Source organism: Mesocricetus auratus, unplaced genomic scaffold (genome assembly GCF_017639785.1).
Source record: "Mesocricetus auratus isolate SY011 unplaced genomic scaffold, BCM_Maur_2.0 Super-Scaffold_100676, whole genome shotgun sequence".
Lineage (NCBI taxonomy): Eukaryota > Metazoa > Chordata > Mammalia > Rodentia > Cricetidae > Mesocricetus > Mesocricetus auratus.
The window spans coordinates 98,216,190-98,240,591 of NW_024429266.1; the positions used below are offsets into that span (position 1 = coordinate 98,216,190).

At 51.2% G+C, this 24,402-nt stretch overlaps 1 protein-coding gene across 3 annotated transcripts in view; it reads right to left on the reverse strand.

The window, feature by feature from the left end:
• Positions 1–24,402, reverse strand: part of Catsperd (cation channel sperm associated auxiliary subunit delta) — a 46,491-nt gene that overhangs the window by 1,206 nt on the left and 20,883 nt on the right. For 2 of the 3 annotated variants that reach the window (XM_040737702.1, XM_040737700.1), the window contains exons 9-20: positions 23,108–23,258; positions 17,577–17,672; positions 17,040–17,122; positions 15,800–15,976; positions 15,056–15,169; positions 13,801–13,890; positions 12,950–13,008; positions 10,381–10,459; positions 9,458–9,510; positions 7,650–7,724; positions 2,249–2,377; positions 192–378 (exon numbers count right to left, since the gene is read on the reverse strand). In XM_040737702.1, coding sequence (XP_040593636.1) covers positions 192–378; positions 2,249–2,377; positions 7,650–7,724; positions 9,458–9,510; positions 10,381–10,459; positions 12,950–13,008; positions 13,801–13,890; positions 15,056–15,169; positions 15,800–15,976; positions 17,040–17,122; positions 17,577–17,672; positions 23,108–23,258 — 1,293 coding nt within the window. The remainder of the gene's footprint in view (positions 1–191; positions 379–2,248; positions 2,378–7,649; positions 7,725–9,457; positions 9,511–10,380; positions 10,460–12,949; positions 13,009–13,800; positions 13,891–15,055; positions 15,170–15,799; positions 15,977–17,039; positions 17,123–17,576; positions 17,673–23,107; positions 23,259–24,402) is intronic. The other variant, XM_040737701.1, reaches the window with a different exon arrangement.

Genomic DNA, 24,402 nt, shown 5'->3' on the forward strand with positions numbered 1-24,402 from the left:
CCCCTGGAGGTAGGACCTTGGGCCTCCTAACCTCCTCCCCAGCCTCCTCCTTCCGATCTTCCTGGGACTCCTGCCAAGATATAGCCTAGGCTGGCCTCAAACTTGCTTTGTTTTGGGTCCTCCAGCCTCCCGTTCCGCAGTGATGGGACAGCCCGGAGACACCGGCACAGCGTGGGTGGGATCCCACCTACCTCTCTGTTCCAGATGGACATTTGGTCTACATTGCCCAGATTTGTCTGGAAGGTACTCCAGTTCTGAGGCTGTGACCGGCAGTTAGCAGTGGCAGCCGTCAGGGAGTACGAGTAGGTGACTATCCCGTTGACCTCCGTGATCACATACTCGGCATTCATGATTTCTTCTAGAATCCCATTCTTCCACCTGAGACACAAGATGAGGCAGCAGGGCTCCCTGGGAGGACACTGCCGGCAGTCACCCTGATGGGGGGACACTGCTGGGGGTCACCCTGCCGGGGGGGCACTGCTGGGGTCACCCTGAAGGAAGGTGGGGAACAGAATGGGGGAGAAGCAGAGAGGGAGGGGACCCAGTCACTGTGTACAAGAGCCCTCCCTGAAAGGGAGCCAAGGATCCTTGAGTAGAGAGAAGCTTGCTGTGTTGTGTGTTTGGGTTTTGTTTGTTGTTTCTGTAGCCCAGGCTAGCCTTGAACTCCTATCCCCCCGTGTCTACCTCCACACTGCTGGGATGGCAGATGTGCACCATGGTGCCTGGTTTACCGGTGCTGGAAATGGGATCTGGGACTTCATGAAACCAAGCAAGCACTCTACCGACTGGCCCCAGCAAATACAACGGCCGCAGGCTACCTATCCCGATAGATCTGGATGATGTCCATGGATACCTCCCTGAATCTTAGGGTCTGCTCCCAAGGATGGAAGCAACCCTGACGCCTGAGGGTTGAACCAGCCGGGACAACTGAATGCTGGACCAAGTTTCTCGGTTCCCGATTGAATTTGCCCCAGTAGCTGAGGGTCGGAACAGCCTGGACACACAGACATTGAGCCAACCTTGACAGGCGGGGTTAGACTGTGTGGGGAGCCAGTGGACAGGCCTCGGGGATGTCACTGCTCCCTGACTGACGCAGTGTAAGAGCAGGCGCACAACATCCAAGCTTCAGCCTAGAGAGAACTTCAAGGCTGCAGAGAGTCTGGCGGTCCAGCCTGTGGTCTCAGCGCTTGGGGGAGAGTTTGTGGCCAGCCTAGGCTATACAAGACATGGCCTTAAAGTTAAGTGACAAAAGCAGAATGGAGTTCCAAAGAAATCCCCTAGTGATGGCAGTCCTCAAAGCCTCAGATACCTAGAGGACAAGCAGGATTTACTGACAGCTTCTGGGAACCGCAGAAGTTCTAGATCCAGAAGTTTCTGCCAGGGAGCCATACACACTGCCAAAATCCCCATGTTTAGGGAAAAGTCCGCATAAGTTCAACCTCCACATGACTTTTCCCCTCTTTGTTTTTCTTTTGTCTTTTCCAGACAGGGTTTCTCTGTGTAGCCCTGGCTGTCCTGGAACTCACTCTGTAGACCAGGCTGCCCTTGAACTCATAGAGATCTGCCTGCCTCTGCCCCAAGTGCTGGGATTAAAGGTGAGCACTGCTACCACCCACCTCAAGATAACCTCTTTAAGACAGAGTCTTGCTGTGTAGCTCAGACTAACCTCAAACTCGAAATCCTTCTGCCTGTGACCCTGAGTGCTAGGATCACAGGTGTGTGCAACTGCACCTGTCTCTCAGTGTCAGTGAGTTTCTATGTGGCTCTGCCTTCATTATCATATCTGCCTGACAAACTCCTACTCATCCTTCAAAACCCCACAATCACTCATAGGAAGGCAGACATTGCTCTGGGTGAGGACAGACTCAGGAGAAACAAGGATGAAGGGAAACCATAGACTGCATGGAAGGAATCAGAAGAAAAATGTAATCCAGGCGTAGTGGCATAAGAGATGCCAGCACTTGGAGGGCTGGGGCAGAAATATGGCAAGTTTGAGCCCAGCCTGGGCTACATAGTGGGTTAGAGGCTGGCATAATATGACCAAAAGAAGAAGAGTCAGAGGGCTCACTGTGTACATCTGCAAGTCAAGCTTAGGCCTTTCTCACACCGAGACCTGGGCCCATGCCTCCTTGGCTTTCGGCTCAGTAGCTGGGGCTGACTCGGGACAGATAGAGTGGGATAAGAGGGGGAGACTCTCCTGGGAGGGGGACATGGCCTGGGCAGGGCGCTGGGGCAGCACGGGGCTTACACTTCCACCACAGGCTTCCATGGCTTGTCGTAGTAGACCAGGCGAGGGCAGCCCAGGTCCTTGTACTGGTAATACACCAGCAGGTCATCCCGGGCGCCGGCGTTGTGGTTTATTGGGTAGTACGCTTCCCTTTGAAGAGACAAGGAGGTCAGTGATTAGAAGCCTACACCAACACCCAGGTCATTGTTCTTAAATCACAGGTCCCTGGATCTGACTCGGGTGCTGGCAGCCTCAAACTCTGCTGAGCCCTCGCTGCCAGGACTGACCTGAAAGACGCTTTTCTTCACACTCGTGTGTGACTGCTTTGCCTGCATGTGGTTCTGCACATCGTGTGTGTGTGTGTGTGTGTGTGTGTGTGTATGTTTGTGTGCATCTGTACATGTGTGTGTGTTTGTCTCTGTGTGTGTGTCTGTCTGTGTGTGTGTGTTTGTCTGTGTGTGTGTGTCTGTCTGTCTGTCTGTGTGCCTTTTCAGTCAGTGCATTTTAAGTCAACCTCAAGTGTGTCCTGAGAGGGGACCACAGCCAATCCATCGACAGCCTCACAAAGACCAAACTGAACCTATTCCAGCTTCCTCCTCTCAGACCCATGTGTGGTTAGGAATCCTTGGACAGACGGCTGTGGGAGTCGGGAGGGGACACTGTGGGTAAAGGCACTTGCCACCTAGCTGGTGACCTGAGTTCACTCTCTGGGGCCCACATGCTGAAAGGAGGGGGGAGAACCCACAAGTTATCCTCTGCCTACCACAAGTCACATTAACTGAATGAATAAAACAAATGAAATGTAATGAAAATACTTTTAAAAGGCATTCATTTAGACAGTGTTCTTCTCTCTCTAAACCTACCTCTGTCTTCACCCCCCCCCCTCAGGGGAGGATATTAGTTCTGGACAACAGTGGATACTAAAATCCATAGATGTGTAAGCCCCATATAAACAATGGTGTCAGCAGGGGCTGTTGGTCCACATCTGTCCTTCCAGCTACTCAGGAGGTTGAGGCAGGAGGATTATTGATGCTGTCTCACAAAAAAAAAGGGTAAGAAACCAGGCTGGAGGCGTGCTCAGGGATGGAGCCCTTGACTAGAATCCCTCAGTGAGGGGCTGGGGGCATGGCCAGAGGCAGAGCTCCCGTCTAGAAATTGTTAAGACTAAGTGTGTTTGGCATTGCATCAGAAAACACATTGTGCTGCCTCCCTGAGTGACAGACCACCACCAAACCCAGCAGCACCAATGCTGACCCTGACTTCATGCTTGTTAGTTTTATTAGCCAAATTGATACAAGAGAGGGTCATCTGGGAAGGGGGGTCTCAGTGAGAAAATGCTTCCATAAGAACAAGTTGTAGGCGTGAGTTCAAGGCCAACCTGGCCTACAGAGTGAGTGCCAGGAGAGGCTCCAAAGCTACACAGAGAAACCCTGTCTCAAAAAAACAAAGAAAGAAATAGAGAAGGGAGGAAGGAAAGAAAGGAAGAAAGAAAGGAAGGAAGGAAGAAAGGAAGGAAGAAAGAAAGAAAGAAAGGAAGGAAGAAAGAAAGAAAGGAAGGAAGAAAGAAAGAAAGATCAGGCTGTAGGTAAGCCTAAGCCTGTAGAACATTTTCTTAATTTGTGATTGATGGGGAGGACCCGGCCCATTGTGGGTGGGGTCATCCCTGGGCTGGTGGTCCTGGGCTCTGTAAGAAAGCAGTTGAGCAAGCCATGGGGAGCAGCACCCTCCATGGCCTCTGCATCAGCTCCTGCCTCCAGGACCCTGCCCCGACTTCCTGGATGTTGGACCACTCCATGTAAACTGAAATAAACCCTTTCTTCCCCAACTTGCTCTTAGTCATGGTGTTTCATCATGTAGAAATTCTAACTAAGATAAATTTGGTACCAGGAGTGGGGTATTGCTGTGGCAGACAGAACCATGTTATTTTGTGGAGGACTGTAGGAGTCTGGAACTTTGGGCTGGGAAAGTCATTGAGTGTTGAGAGCTCAGAAAGCTGTTGTGAGAGCTTAAAAGACAGGAGTGTTGAGAGAAGAGCAGACGATGGAGACCTGGCTTGTGGCACTGCAGAGGAAAATTTGAGAGGCCCTCAATGACTGCTAGGACTCTTCCTTTGACATTTTGCATTAGGAATCTGTGATTTGTGGCTGAGCATGGTGGCACATGCTTTTAATGCTGGCACTGGGGAGGCAGAGGCAGGTGGGTCTCTGTGAGTTCCAGGACAGCCAGGGCTACACAGAGAGACCCTGTCTGAAAAAAATCCAAAACAAAGATCCCCTGGTTCTGCTCAGCTGGGGCTACAGAATTGGCTGTGATTAGAAGAGGCCAGTGTCGCTGAGGTGAAATCTTCTGGGAAGTGTTCCCTGAGAGTCAGCACACAGGAGCTGTGTGCCAAGGTGCCTAAGGTTGTACCTCACGCTGGCAGCAGGATTGGTAATGTGTAAGCGTCACCCAGGTAGTACTGGTTTGGAAGGCATCAGGGGGTGAAGGAGAGCAGCTGAGACTTGGCGCTGTGAGAGACCAGGAGGGGCCATTGGTGAAGGCGCAGCCTCAGTTTCATAGGAGACTGTGGTGATATCTTGTTTGTGCTCTAACAAATAAAGCTTGCCTGAAGATCAGAGGGTGGAGCTAGCTGCTAGCTAACCACAGATGTCTGGAGGTCTGTACAGACAGACAGGAAGTGATATGGCTGGACAGGGAGAGGAATATGTGGCAGGAAGGGACAGGAGCTTGGCCTCTTTTGTGACTGAGGATTTCATAGACCTGAGAGCTCCAGTGTCTGCTGTCTGCTCCTCTGATCTTTCAGCTGTCACCCCCTAATATCTGACTCTGGGCTTTTACTATGAAGACCAATTAGAACTCAGGCTACAGGAGGCCTCAGCATGTTGGAGATGCCAGGGTTGTGGGAAACCATTGAGGACAGCAGCAGGGGTGGATGGAGCCAGCCTGGTCTAGAACGGAAGCTCTGTCTGCTGCAGAGTGGAGAGCTGGAGACGTGGACCCGGGAGTGGGGTCTGGAGCTCGGTGTCACGAGTGACTTCCAGGTGTGGGACACGGAGCCACAGGGCTTGATTCCCCTTGATCATCAGCAGTATCCTGTTTTTTCCCTCTTGGAGTAGGAAAATATTTAACTTATGGTTTTCGCTTTATTGGGGTCAATGGTTGAGGGACTTTAGACTTTTAGGGAGACATTGGATATATTTCAAGAAACTGAATCTTTTGAGTGTTTGAATTTCTAAAGATGTGGACTGTGTTTTTAGTTTAATTGTTCTCCATTTATTTGTATTCATTTTGTGTGTATGGGGGTAGTGGGAGGTAAACCCATGTTGCCACGGTGTATGTGAGGAGGCCAGAGGACAACTTGTAGAAGTCAGTTCTCTCCTGTAATCATGTGGGTTCCTGGCGTGGAGCTTGGCCATCAGCTTGGTGGCAAGGCAAGGCCTTCATCCACTGAGTCATCCTCCTGGACCTCAAGTATATTCATGTATGTATGTATGTATGTATGTAATTTTAAATTTAAATTAGAAACAAGGTTGCTTCACAAGTCAGTTCCAGGTCCCTCTCCCTTTCCCTCCCCTCCTCCCGTGCCTTCCCACCAACCCCCCCAATATCCCCTCATTTCCCCAGGGAGGGTGAGGCCCTCCATGGGGGTGTCCATAGTTTGTCATTTCATCCAGGGCAGGGCCTAGACCCTCCCCCAAGAGTTCAGGGTGAGAGTGAATCTCACATTGTTGGATGGGAGTCCAAAGTCCATTTGTATACCCGGGATAAATACTGGGACTGTATTTTTAAATATGATTTTTTGGTTTTTTTGTTTGTTTGCTTGTTTGTTGAAACAGGGTTTCTGTCTAACAGTCCTGGAACTCACTTTATAAACCAGGTTGGCCTTGAACTCACTGAGATCCACCTGCCTCTGCTTCCCAAGTGCTGGAATTAAAGGTGTGCGCCAACACCACCTGGCTTTCAATATGACATTGACATTACCATGAGTCATTGGGAACAAACATGAAATGAAAGGTTATGGGTTAATACTGATGTACATGTGTGTCAAGAGATCAAATGTCCTGTTTTGATTTTTGTTTGTTTGGTTTGGTTTTTCGAGACAGGGTTTCTCTGTAGCTTTGGAGGCTGTCCTGGAACTCGCTCTTGTAGACCAGACTGGCCTCGAACTCACAGAGATCCGCCTGCCTCTGCCTCTAGAGTGCTGGGATTAAAGGCGTGCGCCACCAACGCCCGGCTTCCTTTGCTTTCTTTTTGTCAAGGGGGACCTCAGCTGAGAAAACGATGGTGTATTTTCTGGGTTAATGGTTGATGTGGGAGGCCCAGTTCACCGCCAATGGTGCCGCTCCTGGGCCGTGGGTCTTGAGTTACTTAAGGAAACAAACCATGGGGAGCTAGACTGTAAGCTGCGTTCCTCCACGGCCTCCACATCAGCTCCTCCACTCCCCGGTGGCTTTTGGGCCATGATGTCTTATCATAGCAATGCAAAGTTAATGGGCAGCTTAGGGCCGGGGCTGAGGCCTGGCTGTGACTCCAAGGACCACATCAAGCAAAGGAGAGGCCTTGTGATGGGCTCTAGTGCCTGGCACAGAGTGGCTGTCAAGGGCCATGAGAAATGCAGCAGGACAGCCATCATGTGAGTGACAAGGGAGCTCCACCTGCAAGGCCACGGAGTCCCTTCATCTCTCCCCTCAGAACAGCCTTGGGTGACTCCCACTGCTTGTGTGTGTGTGTGTGTGTGTGTGTGTGTGTGTGTGTGTGTGTGTGTGTGTGTGTTTCTCACGAAAATATTCCATCTACCCGGTACATATATCTTGGAAAGTCAGGAGGGTGACTTTTTGTTTTGCTGCATGATCTTGAAATATAGAATTTATGCTGTGTGCCTTGAATTCTCAAAAAGAGAAAGGAAATTTCTTTTCACCAGGGCATGAGCAGTAAGAGCACCACTGTTTACCCTGAGGCTGGAAGCAGTCGCCTCTGGATTCACCCGCTCTGAGACAGTAGCAAGGTCACAAGGCGACCACTATGCCAGCCTTCCCTCTCTCCTGGGTCCTGAGAAATGCATGCCTGGTATCCTTGTTGCTGCTGGAGAATTGCCAGGTGTGTATGTGTGGGTATATAAACTGGAATCCTTGTGGGATCTGGGAGAATTTTGGAAACATAAAGAGACAGAATGTGAAGAATATGTGTATCCTTTACCGCAGATATCCTTAATAATATTCCTAACTTCCTTAGCGTCCTGCCTGAACCCCAAGAGGACAATGAGGCTGGCACTTGGACGTCCTCAATAGATGGCTTTCCCACTATCTCCTGTGGCTGCACGGTCCCCCTGGGCTAGACACCAGTTTTAGATCATTCCTCCTCACTCCCTGGGGCTCCGTCCCCAGAGTGTGGAGGGCTGGGGGGCGGGCAGCACCCCACTTACTTCTCAATGGTGTAAGTGTAGTTTCCCTGCAACTCCACTGGGTTGAGGATTCCCATGGAACAGGCGGAGATTTTGCTGTAATGGAGAGAAGTGGGCAGACCTGAAGGGGGACCGGACACCAGGAACTGAAGAGGGACCGGACACCAGGAACTGAAGGGGGATCGGACACCAGGAACTGAAGAGGGACCGGACACCAGGAACTGAAGGGGGACCGGACACCAGGAACTGAAGAGGGACCGGACACCAGGAACTGAAGGGGGACCGGACACCAGGAACTGAAGGGGGACCGGACACCAGGAACTGAAGGGGGACCGGACACCAGGAACTGAAGAGGGACCGGACACCAGGAACTGAAGGGGGACCGGACACCAGGAACTGAAGGGGGCGCCCTTCACCCAGCAGGCTAGGAGGGTGGGACCCCAGACCCAGCTGTGGAGGGTGGGGGCCTGCAAAGACCTTAGGGAGGGTTCCAAATCCTGTGTAAATTAAAACCTGTGGCTGCAGAGATGGCTTACACGGGGGAGGGGCTCACAACTTAATGCCAGCTCTGAGGGATCTGATGCTTCTGGATTCTGAAAGAACTTCCACTTTCACGTTCACACACCTACACACACTCACCCACACATACACACAGACACACTCACACCCACACGCACTCACCCACACACTCACCCACACACACTCACCCACTCACACACACTCACCCACACACACTCACCCACTCACACACACAGACACACTCACACTCACACACACTCACCCCCACACACACCCACACACACTCACCCACTCACACACACAAACACACTCACCCACACACACTCACCCACACTCATACACACAGACACACTCACACCCACACACACTCACCCACACACACTCATACACACAGACACACTCACACCCACACACACTCACCCACACACACTCATACACACAGACACACTCACACCCACACACACTCACCCACACACACTCATACACACAGACACACTCACACCCACACACTCTCACCCATACACACTCACACACACACACACACTCACACACACTAAAAACAGTCTTTAACACAAGAAAGACTGAATCATCACGAACGGTCAAGGCATCTCCATACTGACAAACTCAAGTCACATACACTATGGCTTCAGAGCACGGCATTGCTACCTCTGAGTGTGGCTGACCAATCACCTCCTGGCTCGGGATGGGCTGCTTCCAGGAATTTGTGGTTTTTCAGGGTTTTGATTTGTAATAGAACTGTCAATTATATGCAGAATTTTGATTTTTGATATTTAGATTTAACATTTAATAACATGTAATTTAAACTTAGCCGGGCGTTGGTGGCACACGCCTTTAATCCCAGCACTCGGGAGGCAGAGGCAGGCGGATCCCTGTGAGTTGGAGGCCAGCCTGGTCTACAAGAGTGAGTGCCAGGACAGGCTCCAAAGCCACAGAGAAACCCTGTCTCGAAAAACCAAAAAAAAATTTTTAAACTTAATATCTCAGTGTTTGAATGTCTACTTATTTTTTGTGGGCAAGAGTTTTGCCTGCACGTCTGTCTGAGCACCTTGTGTGTGCGGGGCCCACAGAAATGAGATGAGGGCGTCGGGTCCCGGACCTGGAGCTATCGACAGTTGTGAACCACCATGCAAGAGCAGGGTTTCTCTAATGGCTGAGGCTTCTCTCCAGGCCCCAAATTCCCACTACAGAACTGTGAATCGCACACAAAAGTAGATAGATGGTGTCACCTCACTATCGTGATTATGCCCATCCCACCCTGCCTCTCCTGTCCCCGGGGCTGTCACACTCACTTCTGCACAAGAATCTTCTTGGTCTGGTCACAGCCAACTGAGATGAGCGTGGACTGCAAGGAACAGAAGCGGAGAGGCCGTCACAGACTCCCCAAGGGCCACTGTCAGCCCCGCTGCTGTGGGATGCTATCTGGGACACCCCAAGCCTCATCCTCACACAGTGGTTCTCAGGGCCACAGCTCATCTTCCCAAATCTAAGCTCTGTCCCCAGCAAACACCCAGCTCTTCATCCATCCCCTCCCCTCAGAAGCACACAGTCCTACACACTGTAACTGTGTGTAAGAACTGCATTCCCTTTCCTGGCTGACTGATATCCCATATCCAACGGATGGGCCAAATCCTCTCTATCCATTTGTCACTTTTCCCACCGTCGGCCATGGTGAATAACACAGAGGCAGATCATGTCCCCACACATTTCTGCAGGCAAGCATTTCATTTTCAAGTCTCCGGAAGCACCCAGAACAGTGGTTCTCAATCTATGGGCTGCAACCCCTATGGGGGTCAAACAACCCTTTTATAGGGGCCACCTGAGACCACCAGAGAACACAGATTATTTATATTATGAATCATAGCAGTAGCAAAATTACAATTATGAAGTAGCAACAAAAATAATTGTATGGTTGGGGGTCACTGCAACATGAGGAACTTTATTAAAGGGGTGCAGCATCAGGGAGGTTGGGAACCACTGCTCTGAAAGTTCTATTTCCTCAAATCGGCCGGAATAATTATACAGCTGCCCAGTAAGAAACAGCAGCACTTCCCCTGGAGGATTCTGAGGGGTTCCCCAAGGCAACAGTGGCCTGAGCAATCAGGACAACATCAATGTTATTTTCTTTCCAAACCAGAGCCTGTCCAGTGTGGCGGGACTGGCTTCTGTGACTCAGCACGTGAACAGATGTGAGGCAGCAAACATCTGCACATACCAGGGGCTTCAGGTCCACGCACGCAATCGTCTTGTCGGCTATGTCCACGGTTACGGAGGAGATGGCATTGCGCTTGATGCTACAATGCAACAGGGATGAACAGTCTGCGTCGCAGTGGCCACTGGTGTGCCCATCAAAACTTTCACCCTTCCCACCAACTGTCCGTCCATCCGCACACACCAGGACCTGCCCAACCTCTGCCATCCATCCATCCATCTGCACACACCAGGACCTGCCCAACCTCTGCCATCCATCCATCCATCTGCACACACCAGGACCTGCCCAACCTCTGCCATCCATCTGCACACACCAGGACCTGCCCAACCTCTGCCGTCCATCCATCTGCACACACCAGGACCTGCCCAACCTCTGCCATCCATCTGCACACACCAGGACCTGCCCAACCTCTGCCATCCATCCGTCCATCCGCACACACCAGGACCTGTCCAACCTCTGCCATCCATCTGCACACACCAGGACCTGCCCAACCTCTGCCGTCCATCCATCTGCACACACCAGGACCTGTCCAACCTCTGCCGTCCATCCGCACACACCAGGACCTGCCCAACCTCTGCCGTCCATCCGCACACACCAGGACCTGCCCAACCTCTGCCGTCCATCCGCACACACCAGGACCTGCCCAACCTCTGCCGTCCATCCACACACACCAGGACCTGCCCAACCTCTGCCAACCATCCATCTGCATACACCAGGACCTGTCCAACCTCTGCCATCCATCTGCACACACCAGGACCTGCCCAACCTCTGCCATCCATCCGTCCATCCGCACACACCAGGACCTGCCCAACCTCTGCCGTCCATCCGCACACACCAGGACCTGCCCAACCTCTGCCGTCCATCCACACACACCAGGACCTGCCCAACCTCTGCCAACCATCCATCTGCATACACCAGGACCTGTCCAACCTCTGCCATCCATCTGCACACACCAGGACCTGCCCAACCTCTGCCATCCATCCGTCCATCCGCACACACCAGGACCTGTCCAACCTCTGCCATCCATCTGCATACACCAGGACCTGTCCAACCTCTGCCGTCCATCCGCACACACCAGGACCTGCCCAACCTCTGCCAACCATCCATCTGCATACACCAGGACCTGCCCAACCTCTGCCGTCCATCCGTCCATCCGCACACACCAGGACCTGTCCAACCTCTGCCATCCATCTGCATACACCAGGACCTGTCCAACCTCTGCCGTCCATCCCCACACACCAGGACCTGCCCAACCTCTGCCATCCATCCGTCCATCCGCACACACCAGGACCTGTCCAACCTCTGCCATCCATCTGCACACACCAGGACCTACCCAACCTCTGCCATCCATCTGCACACACCAGGACCTGCCCAACCTCTGCCAACCATCCATCTGCATACACCAGGACCTGCCCAACCTCTGCCATCCATCTGCACACACCAGGACCTGCCCAACCTCTGCCATCCATCCGTCCATCCGCACACACCAGGACCTGCCCAACCTCTGCCGTCCATCCGTCCATCCGCACACACCAGGACCTGCCCAACCTCTGCCATCCATCCATCTGCACACACCAGGACCTGCCCAACCTCTGCCGTCCACCCTCTGCCCATCCACCTGCCGGTGTCTGTCATGGCTACTCTTGGTTGGCACAGCCACAATGAGGAAACTTCAACTGAGATTTTGCCCCATCAGGTTGGCGTGTGTGGCATTGACTTGGCTAGGGGCTGATGAGGGAAGCCCCGGCAGACAGTGGTACCACCCCGGCGCAGGGAGGTCCTGGGTTGTATGAGAAAGCATCTAGGCTGGAGCTCAGCCGTCAGGCTTGGTTCACAACCAAAATTATAAGAAAGCAGGCTGAGTGCTCAGCCATGGTGGCGCACGCCTTAAACCCCAGCACTCGGGAGGCAGACAGGTGGATCTCTGTGAGTTCAAAGCCAGCCTGGTCTACTGAGTGAGTTCCACGACAGCCGGGGCTGTTACACAGAGAAGTTGTCTCAGAAAAACAAAATAAAAAAAGAAACCCAAACAGAAGCAAAAAACGAAACAAAACAAAAAGCAGGCTGAGCCACCAGGAGTAGCCAGGAAGCTGCACTCCTCCACGGCCTCTGCATCAGTTCCTTCCTCGACTTCCCTCGGAGATGCTGTGATTGGCCCTTGTAAGCCAAATAAACCCTTTCCTCTCCAAGTTCCCTTTGTCATGGTGCTTACAGCATCAGAAAACAGGCTAGGACACTACACAGACACAGACACGAGGCACACACACCCATCACCCAGGCTGGCTTCAGACTCCCTAACTCCCTATACAATAGCTGAGGCTGACTTCGAACTCTTGACTTTCCTGCTCCCACTTTCCCAGAGCTGAGATCACAGTCACGTGCTGCTGCACTCAGGACCTGAGGTGCTGGGCCTGGAACCCAGAGCTGCATGCTCCCTGGGTGAGACTTTAGACTAATTTTCTCACAGTGCTCTGGAGGTAGCAACTCAGCCCTACTTTCCCCACTGTGGCTCTGGGGATCCCTGTAGATAGCAGTGGGGAGTAGCGTCAAGCCCCAAGACCTCATCTGATACCTGGCGGTGAAGTTGGTGTCTGCAATGCCCCAGTGGTGCTGTTGTTGGAGTTCAATTTCCTGTGGAATGGCAGCAGGGGCAGACAGACACACAGACAGACAGACAGTTACAGCAGGGGTCCTCACAGATGTCACCCCAAATGGGACCGGGCTAGAAAGAGAAGAGTGACTAATGGGCACTGGGGGACCTCGTCCTTGCTGTCCAGCCCCGCTATGTCCCATTTCTATGTCATAGGAAAGCTTTCTGCAAGTTCCCAGAGCTGAGAGGTTCATGGTCCTTGTGACACCAATCCTTACCGTCCCCCACAAGCTCACTAACATTTAATGTCCCAAGGAGTTGCCGAAGTGTGGATTTGGCTGCTAAGGTGACATCGTATAGACTAACCATGTGTTTCTAGGCACCACAGGAAAGTCCTGTCATGAACCCGAGGCTGACAGATGTAAGGAGAACAACGGGACCCCCACCTGGTCCCTGGCTGGAACCCAGCCCTCTACCGAGGTCCTCCCAGACAACTCGGCTCTCATCCATCCTGTGACTGGCGCACCTCAGCCTCTCCTGTGTGACAGGGAATGTGTGGGTGGCAGCTGCCTGTCTTACTCAGGGCAGATGAGTCAGGGCTGTGCAGGAAGGGAGGAGGAAGGCCGATCCCTTCAGAGCACAAAGGAGATGCTGCATGGAGGGCCAGGTACAGCGGCACATTCCCACCACCGCCATGGTGGGATAACGTATTCCATGGCTGCCCTGGCCTACAGAGGGACGCCATGTCTCATTAACACAAAACAAAACAAGCAAACAAACAACAATGTTATTGGGTCTTGGTAAAGGCCTCTAACATGGCCATAGATACATACCAGTTTGTACTTATAGTTGCCATCGAACGTGTTGCCAAACTCAATGATGTGTGCCTCAAACCCGAGGGAATGGGGGTTGCTGACCATCACCTGAGACATAACACACAGACAGCTGTCACCCTGTCCATCCTCAGCACAGCCAAGCTGCTTCTGCACACAGGCCCCTGGGGTGCAGCGTGCCCACCTGGAGTATCTGCCAGCCTTAGAGCCCAAGGCCACTGAGCCAAGAGACACAGCAGGATGGCATGGACAAGAGGGAGAGTGGGGGCTTGTTGGAAAAACCCTGGGTGGGGGAAGATAAAAAGAGAGATGGAGGAGGAGATGGAGGGGAAGATGAAGGGGGAGATGGAGGGGAAGATGGAGGAGATGGGGGAGGAGATGGAGGAGGAGATGGAGGAGGAGGAGATGGAGGAGGAGATGGAGGAGGAGGTGAGGGAGGAGATGGGGGAGGAGATGGAGGAGGAGATGGAGGAGGAGGAGATGGAGGAGGAGATGGAGGAAGAGGAGATGGAGGAAGAGGAGATGGGGGAGATGGAGGAGGAGATGGAGGAGGAGGAGATGGGGTGGAGATGGAGGAGGAGATGGGTAGGAGATGGAGGAGATGGAGGAAGAGGAGATGGAGGAAGAGGAGATGGAGGAGATGGAGGAGGAGGAGATGGGGTGGAGATGGAGGAGGAGATGGGGAGGAGATGGAGGAGATGGAGGAAGAGGAGATGGAGGAAGAGGAGATGGAGGAGATGGAGGAAGAGGAGATGGAGGAAGAGGAGATGGAGGAGATGGAGGAGGAGGAGATGGGGTGGAGATGGAGGAGGAGATGGAGGAGGAGATGGGGGAGGAGATGGAGGAGGAGATGGGGAGGAGATGGAGGAGATGGAGGAAGAGGAGATGGAGGAAGAGGAGATGGAGGAGATGGAGGAGGAGGAGATGGGGTGGAGATGGAGGAGGAGATGGAGGAGGAGATGGAGGAGAAGATGGGGAGGAGATGGAGAAGGAGATAGAGAAGGAGAAGATGGGGAGGAGATGGGGAAGGATAAGATAGGGGAGGATATGCACAATGGGTAAGGAAGGACGAGGGAGAAAAGGAGGAAGAGGAATGGGAAGAATGATGTGGAGGGGGCAAAGAAAGAAGACAGGAAGTTTGGATGAACTTCCGGGGTTGTGGGCTGGCAGCACCGTGGATTATGGAGCCTCTGGGTCAGCCCAGTGTGTCCTTCTGTGGTCCAGGCTGGAGTTTGCAGGCTGGGTCTACACTCACCAGTGGTATGGGAGTCTTGCCTGGCCGAGGTATCATGAGTGCAGACAGGTCCAGCTTGCTGTTCATGTCTATGGTGAACATCTGATTTATCATGCTGCTTTCCAGGAGCTCCACCTGGGGAAAGTGGCGGGGAGCGAGTAGAGACCGTTCCTGTCCTGACTCCAGAAGTAAGGCACAAGTGGGTGAGGCTGCACCTTATCCTCACACTGAGAGAGAGCCACAGCTAGATGGCATCCCTGGAGCACCTGATGTAGACAAGCATTCCCACTGCCCGGCTCCAGGAACTGAGTTCTTCCAGAATGCTTTCTTTCACTTTACCTGTTTCTTGCAATATCAGGAACTGAACCTGTACCCTGGTATTTGCTATGCAGATGCCCCCGCCCCTCACTGGAGGACGGTAGGTGGGGCTCCACCCTGACCACGCCCCCAGCCCCATTCCGTTTTTCTCTTTTAACACGGAAGTCTTGCTGAGTTGCACGGGCGTGAGTGGAATTTGAAATCCTTTTACTGCAACCTCCCAAGGCACTAGAATGACAGTCCTCTGCTTCTACCTCACTCCAGGTTTTTCCTTCAGCCGCCCCCATTCTGAAAGCAGAGGTGGGCGCAGAGAGTGGCTTGCTGGAATGTGACTCTCCTCCACTGTATGAGGCCCTAGGTAGCATCCCGAGTGCCACCAGCTACCCACGCCGGAAATAAATAACCACAAATCATCAGGAATTGACTTAGATCACGGGGGTCACCTACATTGCACTCTTCAATGTCAAAGCTGGGGTTCATGAGAACAGTCTGCACGTTCACAACGCACTTCTGAAAGTCAAACGAGGGGAACTGCGGGTCAGCCACCACCGTGAGGATCTCCAGCATGCCAGTGTCCGTAAATGAGATGCTCGTGTCCTCAGTCTGTAGAGACATCTTCGACAGCTACGGGAAAACCCAGGTCTGAGGCCCAACCCTCACCCTCCTTCTTTTCTTCTTTTCATTTTGTTTCTTTCTACAAGGTCTTCCTCGGTAGCCCCAGCTGGCCTCACCACCACAGCCATCCCTCCCCAGAGCTGGGGGTGGCACAGAGACTCAGCATAGCATGCACAGCCTACTGCTCTAAACGAAAAAACACTATTATATATATATATATATACATATGTATATGTATATATATATATATATTTTTTTTTTTTTTTTTGGTTTTTCGAGACAGGGTTTCTCTGTGGCTTTGGAGGCTGTCCTGGAACTCGCTCAGTAGACCAGGCTGGTCTCGAACTCACAGTGATCCGCCTGCCTCTGCCTCCCGAGTGCTGGGATTAAAGGCGTGCGCCACCAACGCCCAGCTATTATATTTATTTATTGTGGGAGTGCACACATGGCGGAGGTCGGAAGACAACTCGGTGGGAGGCAATTCTCTGCCTCCACCACATAGGGCCCAGGGATCGAACTCAGGTTTTCAGGGTTGGGGGCGGGGCCGCTGTGATTCCCCCACCCCCACCTCAGGCTCTTCGGCCCTCCAATCAGGCCGGGTTGCTATGTGTGTAGGAATATAATTCTGATTGAGATGGAGCCTCAGCCCCAGCAAGCACCCGCTGTCTCGGGAACGACAAGCCAGTGGCTTCTTATGTATATTTCACTGTTTTTCTTTGTTCTGTTTTGTGGCTCTGGGGCTTTGAACCTGGGACCTGATCCTGATTAACTTGCTTGTAAAGATAACTGTGTAGGGTGGGCCTCAGTGGGTAGAGTGCCTGCCTCGCATAGCCCTGGATTCTGTGTGCAGAATCCCCCAAAACTGGGCATGGTGGTGCCTGCCTGCCATTGGAACACTCTGCAAGGACCCGGACTCCACCCGTACCCTTGGCTATAAAAGGAGTTCAAGTTCAGCCTTGGCTACATGAGGCCTTGCCTCAAAATAAAATGACATTTCACTAGCATGATGCTTAGGCAGGGGCCTAAGAAGGAAGGTCCCCATCGAAGCTGTTGCCTGAGGACTCGGACACACCTGGACTAGGGAGGTTCCCAGGTAACCCTGACTCCCATAATACAGATTCCTTTCCTCTGTCAGCAGCGCCAGCTCATACATATCTGGGAAAGAGAAAGCAAAAGCGGAATGAAGTCAGCTTCCCCGGAAAGCAAAAGAGGAATGAGGTCAGCTTCCCAGGAAAGCAAAAGCGGAATGAGGTCAGCTTCCCCGGAAAGGTGCCAAACAAAGGGGCCAGTGGAAGGGCTCAGCAGGTAGAGGTGCTTGCTGCCAAGCCTGAAGACCTAAGTTTGATTCCTGGGACCCCCACAGTGATCCTCTGACCTTCACACACTCACCCAGGCACACAGGCAAACATCCTCACACCCACAGCTGCCAGAAGTAAGCAGAGTAAAAAACAAACAAGAAAAGACAAAAATCGGTCATCCCTCACTGTAAGCCCACCCAGGGGTCGCAAGCCAATCACAGCCGAGCTGAGGAGTAGGCGGGAGCCTGACTCAGTCACAGGTGGGGACAGGAGGCGGAAGTGAAGCTAGCCAGGGCAAGCGGGCCACATACTCGAAGCAATGCTGTGGATGGTGATGCCATTGGTGCAGATATCCGAGGTGAGCCGTTTCCGCCCTTTCCACAGCTGCACGGTGTCTATGATCTGGCCTAGGAGGGGGCAGGGAGACGGTGACGACCCTCGCACGTGCGTGTACCATGCCGCAGGACGGGGCCTCTCTGCACAGCTCACACGCACGCCTCTCCTCTGCATTCACTGGGTTCTTTTTTTTTTTTTTTTTTTTTTTGTTATTACATATACGGCGTTCTGCCTACATGCCAGAAGAGGGCACCAGATTGAATTGTAGATGGTTGTGAGCCACCATGTGGCTGCTGGGAATTGAACTCAGAACCTCTGGAAGCAGTCAGTGCTCTTACCCCTGAGCCATCTCTCCAGGCCCTTCACTGGGTTGTCTTTGGTTTGCTATTCAAAAGCCCAAGGAAAGAAACTCTGCAGACACCTGGGTAAAGGCGACCCTTCCAAGTCTCTTTGGTAACGAAGCTCTGAAAAGTGACCCAGTAAGGAGGGGATGTTCAGGGAGGGAAGTCACAGACTAAATAAAACTGTCTCAAGACTGATAACCAGTCAGCAAGGTGGTGTTGAGCTCTCTCTCTCTCTCTCTCTCTCTCTCTCTCTCTCTCTCTCTCTCTCTCTCTCTCTCTGTGTGTGTGTGTGTGTGTGTGTGTGATGTCAAGGAAACGAAACTAAAACCTGGGATACAGATTGACCTCAAGGCTAGCATGGTCAACTTAGATTCTACATCAAATTAACTGAGAGGTGGTGTGGGAAGGTGGGGGTGGGGTGGGGGTATGGTAGTCATGAGCAGAGGCCCGCCTAGAATCCCCCAGTGAGGGGCTGAGGGTGTGGAGCCCCGCCTAGAATCCCCCAGTGAGGGGCTGAGGGTGTGGAGCCCCGCCTAGAATCCCCCAGTGAGGGGCTGAGGGTGTGGAGCCCCGCCTAGAATCCGCCAGTGAGGGGCTGAGGGCGTGGTCAGCGTGGAGCCCCGCCTAGAATCCCCCAGTTGAGGCCTGCCTTCAGACCTTCAGCACCTACCTCTCCACTTCCTCTCTAAGTCTGGCCCAGCTTGTAACCCTAGCAATAGGAAGGCAGATCAGCAGGATCCCTGGGACTTGCTGATCAATCCCAGGCTGGATGAAATGAATATTTTTTTAAAAAGTGTAAAAGAAAACAATTGAGCCTCTGGCCTCTGTTCTCCATGTGCACACAACCATACACAAAGATCTAGGATCCCAGCACTCAGGAGGCAGAGGCAGGCGGATCTCTGTGACTCTGAGTCCAGCCTGGTCTACAGAGGGAGTGCCAGGCAAGGCTCCAAAGCCACACAGAGAGACCCTGTCTCGAAAAAGAAAGAAAGAAAGATCTAGCATCCCGAGTTGTGGGAACACCAGACCTTGAGCAGAGACCCACTTCCCCTTCTGCCTGGGAGTAGGCAGCTGTAAGACAATGTTTACTAAAAACATGTTTACTAAAAACAATACAATGCCCGGGGGCAATAAGTTCCTGGGAAAGGCCTGCCCGCAGAAACCACCCTGAGCTCGACCTTGTCCAGAGACTAACCACCTCTTCTGCCACGCCCAGATCAGTTTCTGGGGTCAGAGCAGAACCAGCCAGGGTAGAGGAGAGAGCAGAAGCTTCTCTGGTGGGAGCCTTTCTTAGGAAGTTTTCTTGAACCTTTTTGGGGCCTGCTTAAAGTTTTCTTTACACCGTTGAACAAGTCTCTGTGTTGTCAATCCCCGACACCCTCCGCACGTTCTCGGACACAGGCCCCGCAGCAGACGCGACAATTGGAGGTCCTACCGAGATCATGAAAGTGAGGTAAGTGGATGGGGTCGTCCCTTTTGCCAGCTAGGGACAGATGGAGGAAAATAGGAAAAGAAACAATGGGAAATAGTCCCTGGAAGTTTAAATTACAGTATCACGTAAAAAAGTTGCTTGAAGAACAGGGGACTACAACCATGGCAGGCTTTTTAAAATGGATTGAACGAGGGAGCCCATGGTTCATTACTGGGGAAGGCTTAAATGTCCCAGATTGGGAGGATGTTTGCTATGACATTCAGAGAGCCGGGTGTTGGTGGCATACGCCTTTAATCCCAACACTCGGGAGGCAGAGATAGGAAGGAATGAGGCCATCCTGGTCTATAGAGCAAGTTCCAGGACAGCCTCCAAAAGGATAGAGAGAAACCCAGTCTCAAAAAAAAAAAAAAAGAAAAGAAAAGAAAATAAAAAAGAAAAAGAAATAAAAAAGGGTAAAATAAGAAATAAAAAAAATCTCCAGTCTTTCGCCTGATCCACTGAGGTCAGGAAAGTAAAGGGGAACTGAGAGATCTAAAAGGCTAGCCAGTAAGGCTATGTGGATGTGTTAAAAAGGGGTACCAAGCTAGGGGTACCGAATTAAATCTCCAGGCCTTCGCCTGACAAAGGTCAGGAAAGTAAGGGGACCCTGAGAGATTGCCCTCAGATGGGGGGTGGATTAGATTAAATCTCCAGGCCTTCGCCTGACAAAGGTCAGGAAAAAAAGGGGAACCCAGAGATTGCCCTCAATTGGAGGGTGGATTCTGTAAATCTTAAGGCTTTTTGCATGAGGGAATATCCTGGGTTGAAGAATGGATTAAAAATGAGTGAATAGCCGGGCGTTGGCAGCACACGCCTTTAATCCCAGTACTCGGGAGACACAGGCAGGCAGATCTCTTGAGTTCAAGGCCAGCCTGATTTACAGAGCAAGTTCCAAGACAGCCTCCAAATAATACAGAAAAAAAAATTAGTAACAAGCTGGGCGGTGGTGGCACACGCCTTTAATCCCAGCACTTGGGAGGCAGAGGCAGGCGTATCTCTGTGAGTTCGAGGCCAGGCTGGACTGACAGCCTCAAACAATACAGAGAAACCCTGACTTAAAAAAAAAAATGGGTGAAAAAAAAATTTAACAGTAAAGAGGTACTGGTATTAAGTAAAGAAAAAGAAAAAGAGAAAGGTATATGGAATGGAAAATTTTGTTTACATTTAAGTTATATTTTGTGAGTCATCTCTAAAAACTTTTGGCCAAAAGCCTGGCCTCTCCACCTCGCATCTACAGAGTTACAAGGAGTAGGTACAGCTGTACCCCATGACTGTAGCTCAAATGGAGGAATGATAAAGAACATACAGGACTTTTTAACCCTTATAGTTCAAGGATTGGCTGGAGTTGTTCTTTTACATAGATTTCAATTAAGGAAGCTTCATTGCAACAGACTAATCATGACCTAGGGAAAAAGGATGACTGAAAGATACATGTATGTTCTGAATATATGGTGTGGCCACACCGGTATGTATGAAATGTGATTGTGAATGCATGAGTGTGAACTGCTTATATGATTAAAAGGATACTTAAATCCCTTCAAAAATAGTTAAGAAGCTACCTAGATTGCTTTAAATATAGACAAAAGGAACATCCAGCCAGTCTGTTAATGTTTTTACAGAAAAATTTAAGATACAAATGAGGCCTTGTCAGCTAGTGAGAGCTCTACAGGTTAGATTGGGAAAGACTGCTCACAGACTTCAAATAATTTTCAAAAGTTATTTGGACACAGTATAGTTTACAATCTTTGAGTGATTTTCAGAAGTTTTTGGGAAACATTTAATGGATATGTCCTTTTTAATGGACATCTACAAATAATCTAAGTAGTAATCCCAATTTACCTAGATAGTCAACCAAGGAGGGTAGACAAATCCTTCTACTATTATGGTCCAGCTTCAACAGTTCAAAAAAAATTTTTTAGAAAATAAAAAAGGGGGAATAATGTCCCCAGTCCCCATATGACTCATCAAATAATACACTCCTCATTTAAAAATTTTATAATGTGAATGCCAGTGAGCTTCAGACAGATTCTGGCATGATGGAACTTGAGCAACCATTGCTCAGGTCAAATGGAGACATCCATGCACTAAACAGTGGAGAAGACCCTAATTTGGGGTCGAGGGCATGTTTGTGTTTTCTTGTAGGAAAAGAATAAAAGCTTCGGCATGGAGCAGAGAAAAACTGGACCTGAGACCATGGGAGCCTACCTAAGCCAGTTTGAGTGAGATCTCCTAAATCAGTGTTCCTGACCCTTGCTGTCATCGAATCTAGAGCCCAAGAAAGAAAGAAAACAGTCGGTTCGAGATTTCCAGTTTCTCAACAGACCTGCTGCATCAACCTTCCGGACCCATGAGTTTTCATCGTGAAGCCAATAGAGAAAAAAGGACCCATTTAAAACATTTGGACATTCGTATGGACTGTGATGAGGGGCAAAAGCCTCTTTTCAGTAATTGAACAGGACATGGTCACTTGAAATATCAGACTTGATGGTTCCTGTTTCTGGAATCACGACTAGGCCAGTGTATTTTTCTAGAGAGGTGCAACTTGTCCTAATGCGACAAAAAGGAGACTTTGACTCAAGTCGCATAATCAGCTGACGTTAAATCAACAAACTGCATCACCACAGGAACAAATTGGTGCTCTGTGGATAGTGCAACAAGCCTATTGTTCATATTTTTTATAATGCTACATGTGTAACATCAATGATTGTACCTAATGTATCTGTGCAAGTGCACTTTCTAAATGCTTTCTGAGCAGATCTTGGAACAATTGTAACTTTATCAAATTGTAAATCTAAGTCACATGCGGGTTACCCTTGTAACAGAATGTAAATCACGTACATGTTACCCTTGTAACAGATGAAGGCTGGTAGAATGTTATGGCCCAGATCTGGTGATGGGTACGGTGATGGAGAGGCGCTATGTCAATGGGGGTCCTGGAAATGGTGGCAGTGGCGGTAGGTATTCTGGCTTTATGCCGAGCTCAAACGTGCCTTGTTCCAGAGGCAAGAGATCCGTAACCAAGTATTGCTTAGCCTAGCCCATGGCAATCCCGATAGCCATGAAGGTTGGTTACAGATGATTTAAAGTTGGGGTGCTCTGATGACGGGCAACTTGTGGGGAAGACCCCTCCCGCCTAAGACAGGGGTTCAAGGGAAAGACGGGAAAGGGAGGGTGACCCTACTTGACCTAAGCCAGGAGTGCCTCATTTAAAAATAAAAAGGGGTGAATTGTGGGAACACCAGACCTTGAGCAGAGACCCACTTCCCCTTCTGCCTGGGAGTAGTCAGCTGTAAGACAATCTTTACTAAAAACATGTTTACTAAAAACAATACAATGCCTGGGGGCATTAAGTTCCTGGAAAAGGCCTGCCCGCAGAAACCACCCTGACCTCGACCTTGTCCAAAGACTAACCACCTCTTCTGCCATGCCCAGATCAGTTTCTGGGGTCAGAGAGAAGAACCAGCCAGGGGAGAGGAGAGAGCAGAAGCTTCTCTGGTGGGAGCCTTTCTTAGGAAGTTTTCTTGAACCTTTTTGGAGCCTGTTTAAAGTTTTCTTTACACCGTTGAACAAGTCTCTATGTTGTCAATCCCCAACACCCTCCGCACGTTCTGGGACACAGGCCGCGCAGCAGACGCGACACCGAGTCTAAACCCATGCCCGCTGGTGGAGGCCCGGATAAAGTGTCGCTCACCTGCATTGGGGGACACCAACAGGCTTAGCTGACTCCAGAGGATCAGGAATCCCCTGTGGCCTGTCTTGATGATGACGTCAAGAGGTTCCTTGTACTCAAAGGGTATCCCTGCACTGTTGTTCAGGGGGTGCTCCAAGTAATGAAACATACCCTGAGGTAAGAGAGGCAACCAAGTCACTCGGGGAAATCCACTGGGACAGCCCTGCCCATTCAGTCACCCTGAAGTGGTACTAAGACAGCGATTTCTTAAATCAGGGAGAGCACTGGCATGCTCCAGGGACAGTGTTGGGAGAGGCCAAGGACATTGCCCAATCCCTAGTCCTTCCCAGGATGCCCCAGAAAGTGTGTCCTACGGGGTGCATGCCTTTAGTCCCAGCACTTGGGAGGCAGAGGCAGGAGGATTTCTGTGAGCTTGAGACCAGCCTGGTCTACAGAGCGAGTTCCAGGTCAGCCTCCAAAGCCACAGAGAAACCCTGTCTCGAAAAAAAAAAAAGAAAGTTAAATTACTGGTGTGTGTGTGTGTGTGTTTGAGTGAGAGAGAGAGAGAAAGAGAGACAGACAGACAGAGAGGTTGTCCACAGAGGCCAAATGCTCCGGGTCCCCTGGAGCTGCAGTTGAAGGTCACATAGTATAGATGCTGAGAACTGAATTAGGTCTTCTTCAAGGCTGAGCCACCTCTCCAGCCCCTGATGGTTAGTTGGGAGGACGCAAGCCTCAGACACCCCTGGGAGAGAGCACTTGACCTCTGGGTGTGAACTTGGGAGAGCGTTGATCAGGTCAGCCACTGCGGGCAGCACCATTCCCTAGGTAGGTGGGCAGGAAGGAGCCAGCAGCTGCGCCCTCCATGCTCCTGCCCTAACTAAGTCTCTAAGCTGACTGCTCTGCGTGAGGGACTGCTGAGGTCATGCCCCAGGGGTGAGTTATTTTCATTTCCATGTGAACCTTTATGTCTGTGTGAGTGTCTTTCACGCATGTCTGCCTGTCTAAGAGACCAGGTAGACAGAAGACAGTGCAGAGCTACAGATGGCTGTGAGCAGCTCAACATGGCTGCTGGGAACATCAGGCTGGTCTTGAACTCACCTATGTCTGCCTCTGCCTCCAGATGTGTGTGCTGCCATGTTTCCTACCTTGTTCTCTTTTAGACAGAGTCTCTCACTGGCATGGAATTCTTCAAATAGACTAGGCTGATGGTTGAAAGGCCCTGGGGATCCCCCTGCCTCCACATCCCATGCTCTGGCGTGTCCAGTGCAAGCCGTACTGTTAGCATTTGGGCATCTGTACTGACTTGTCCTTGG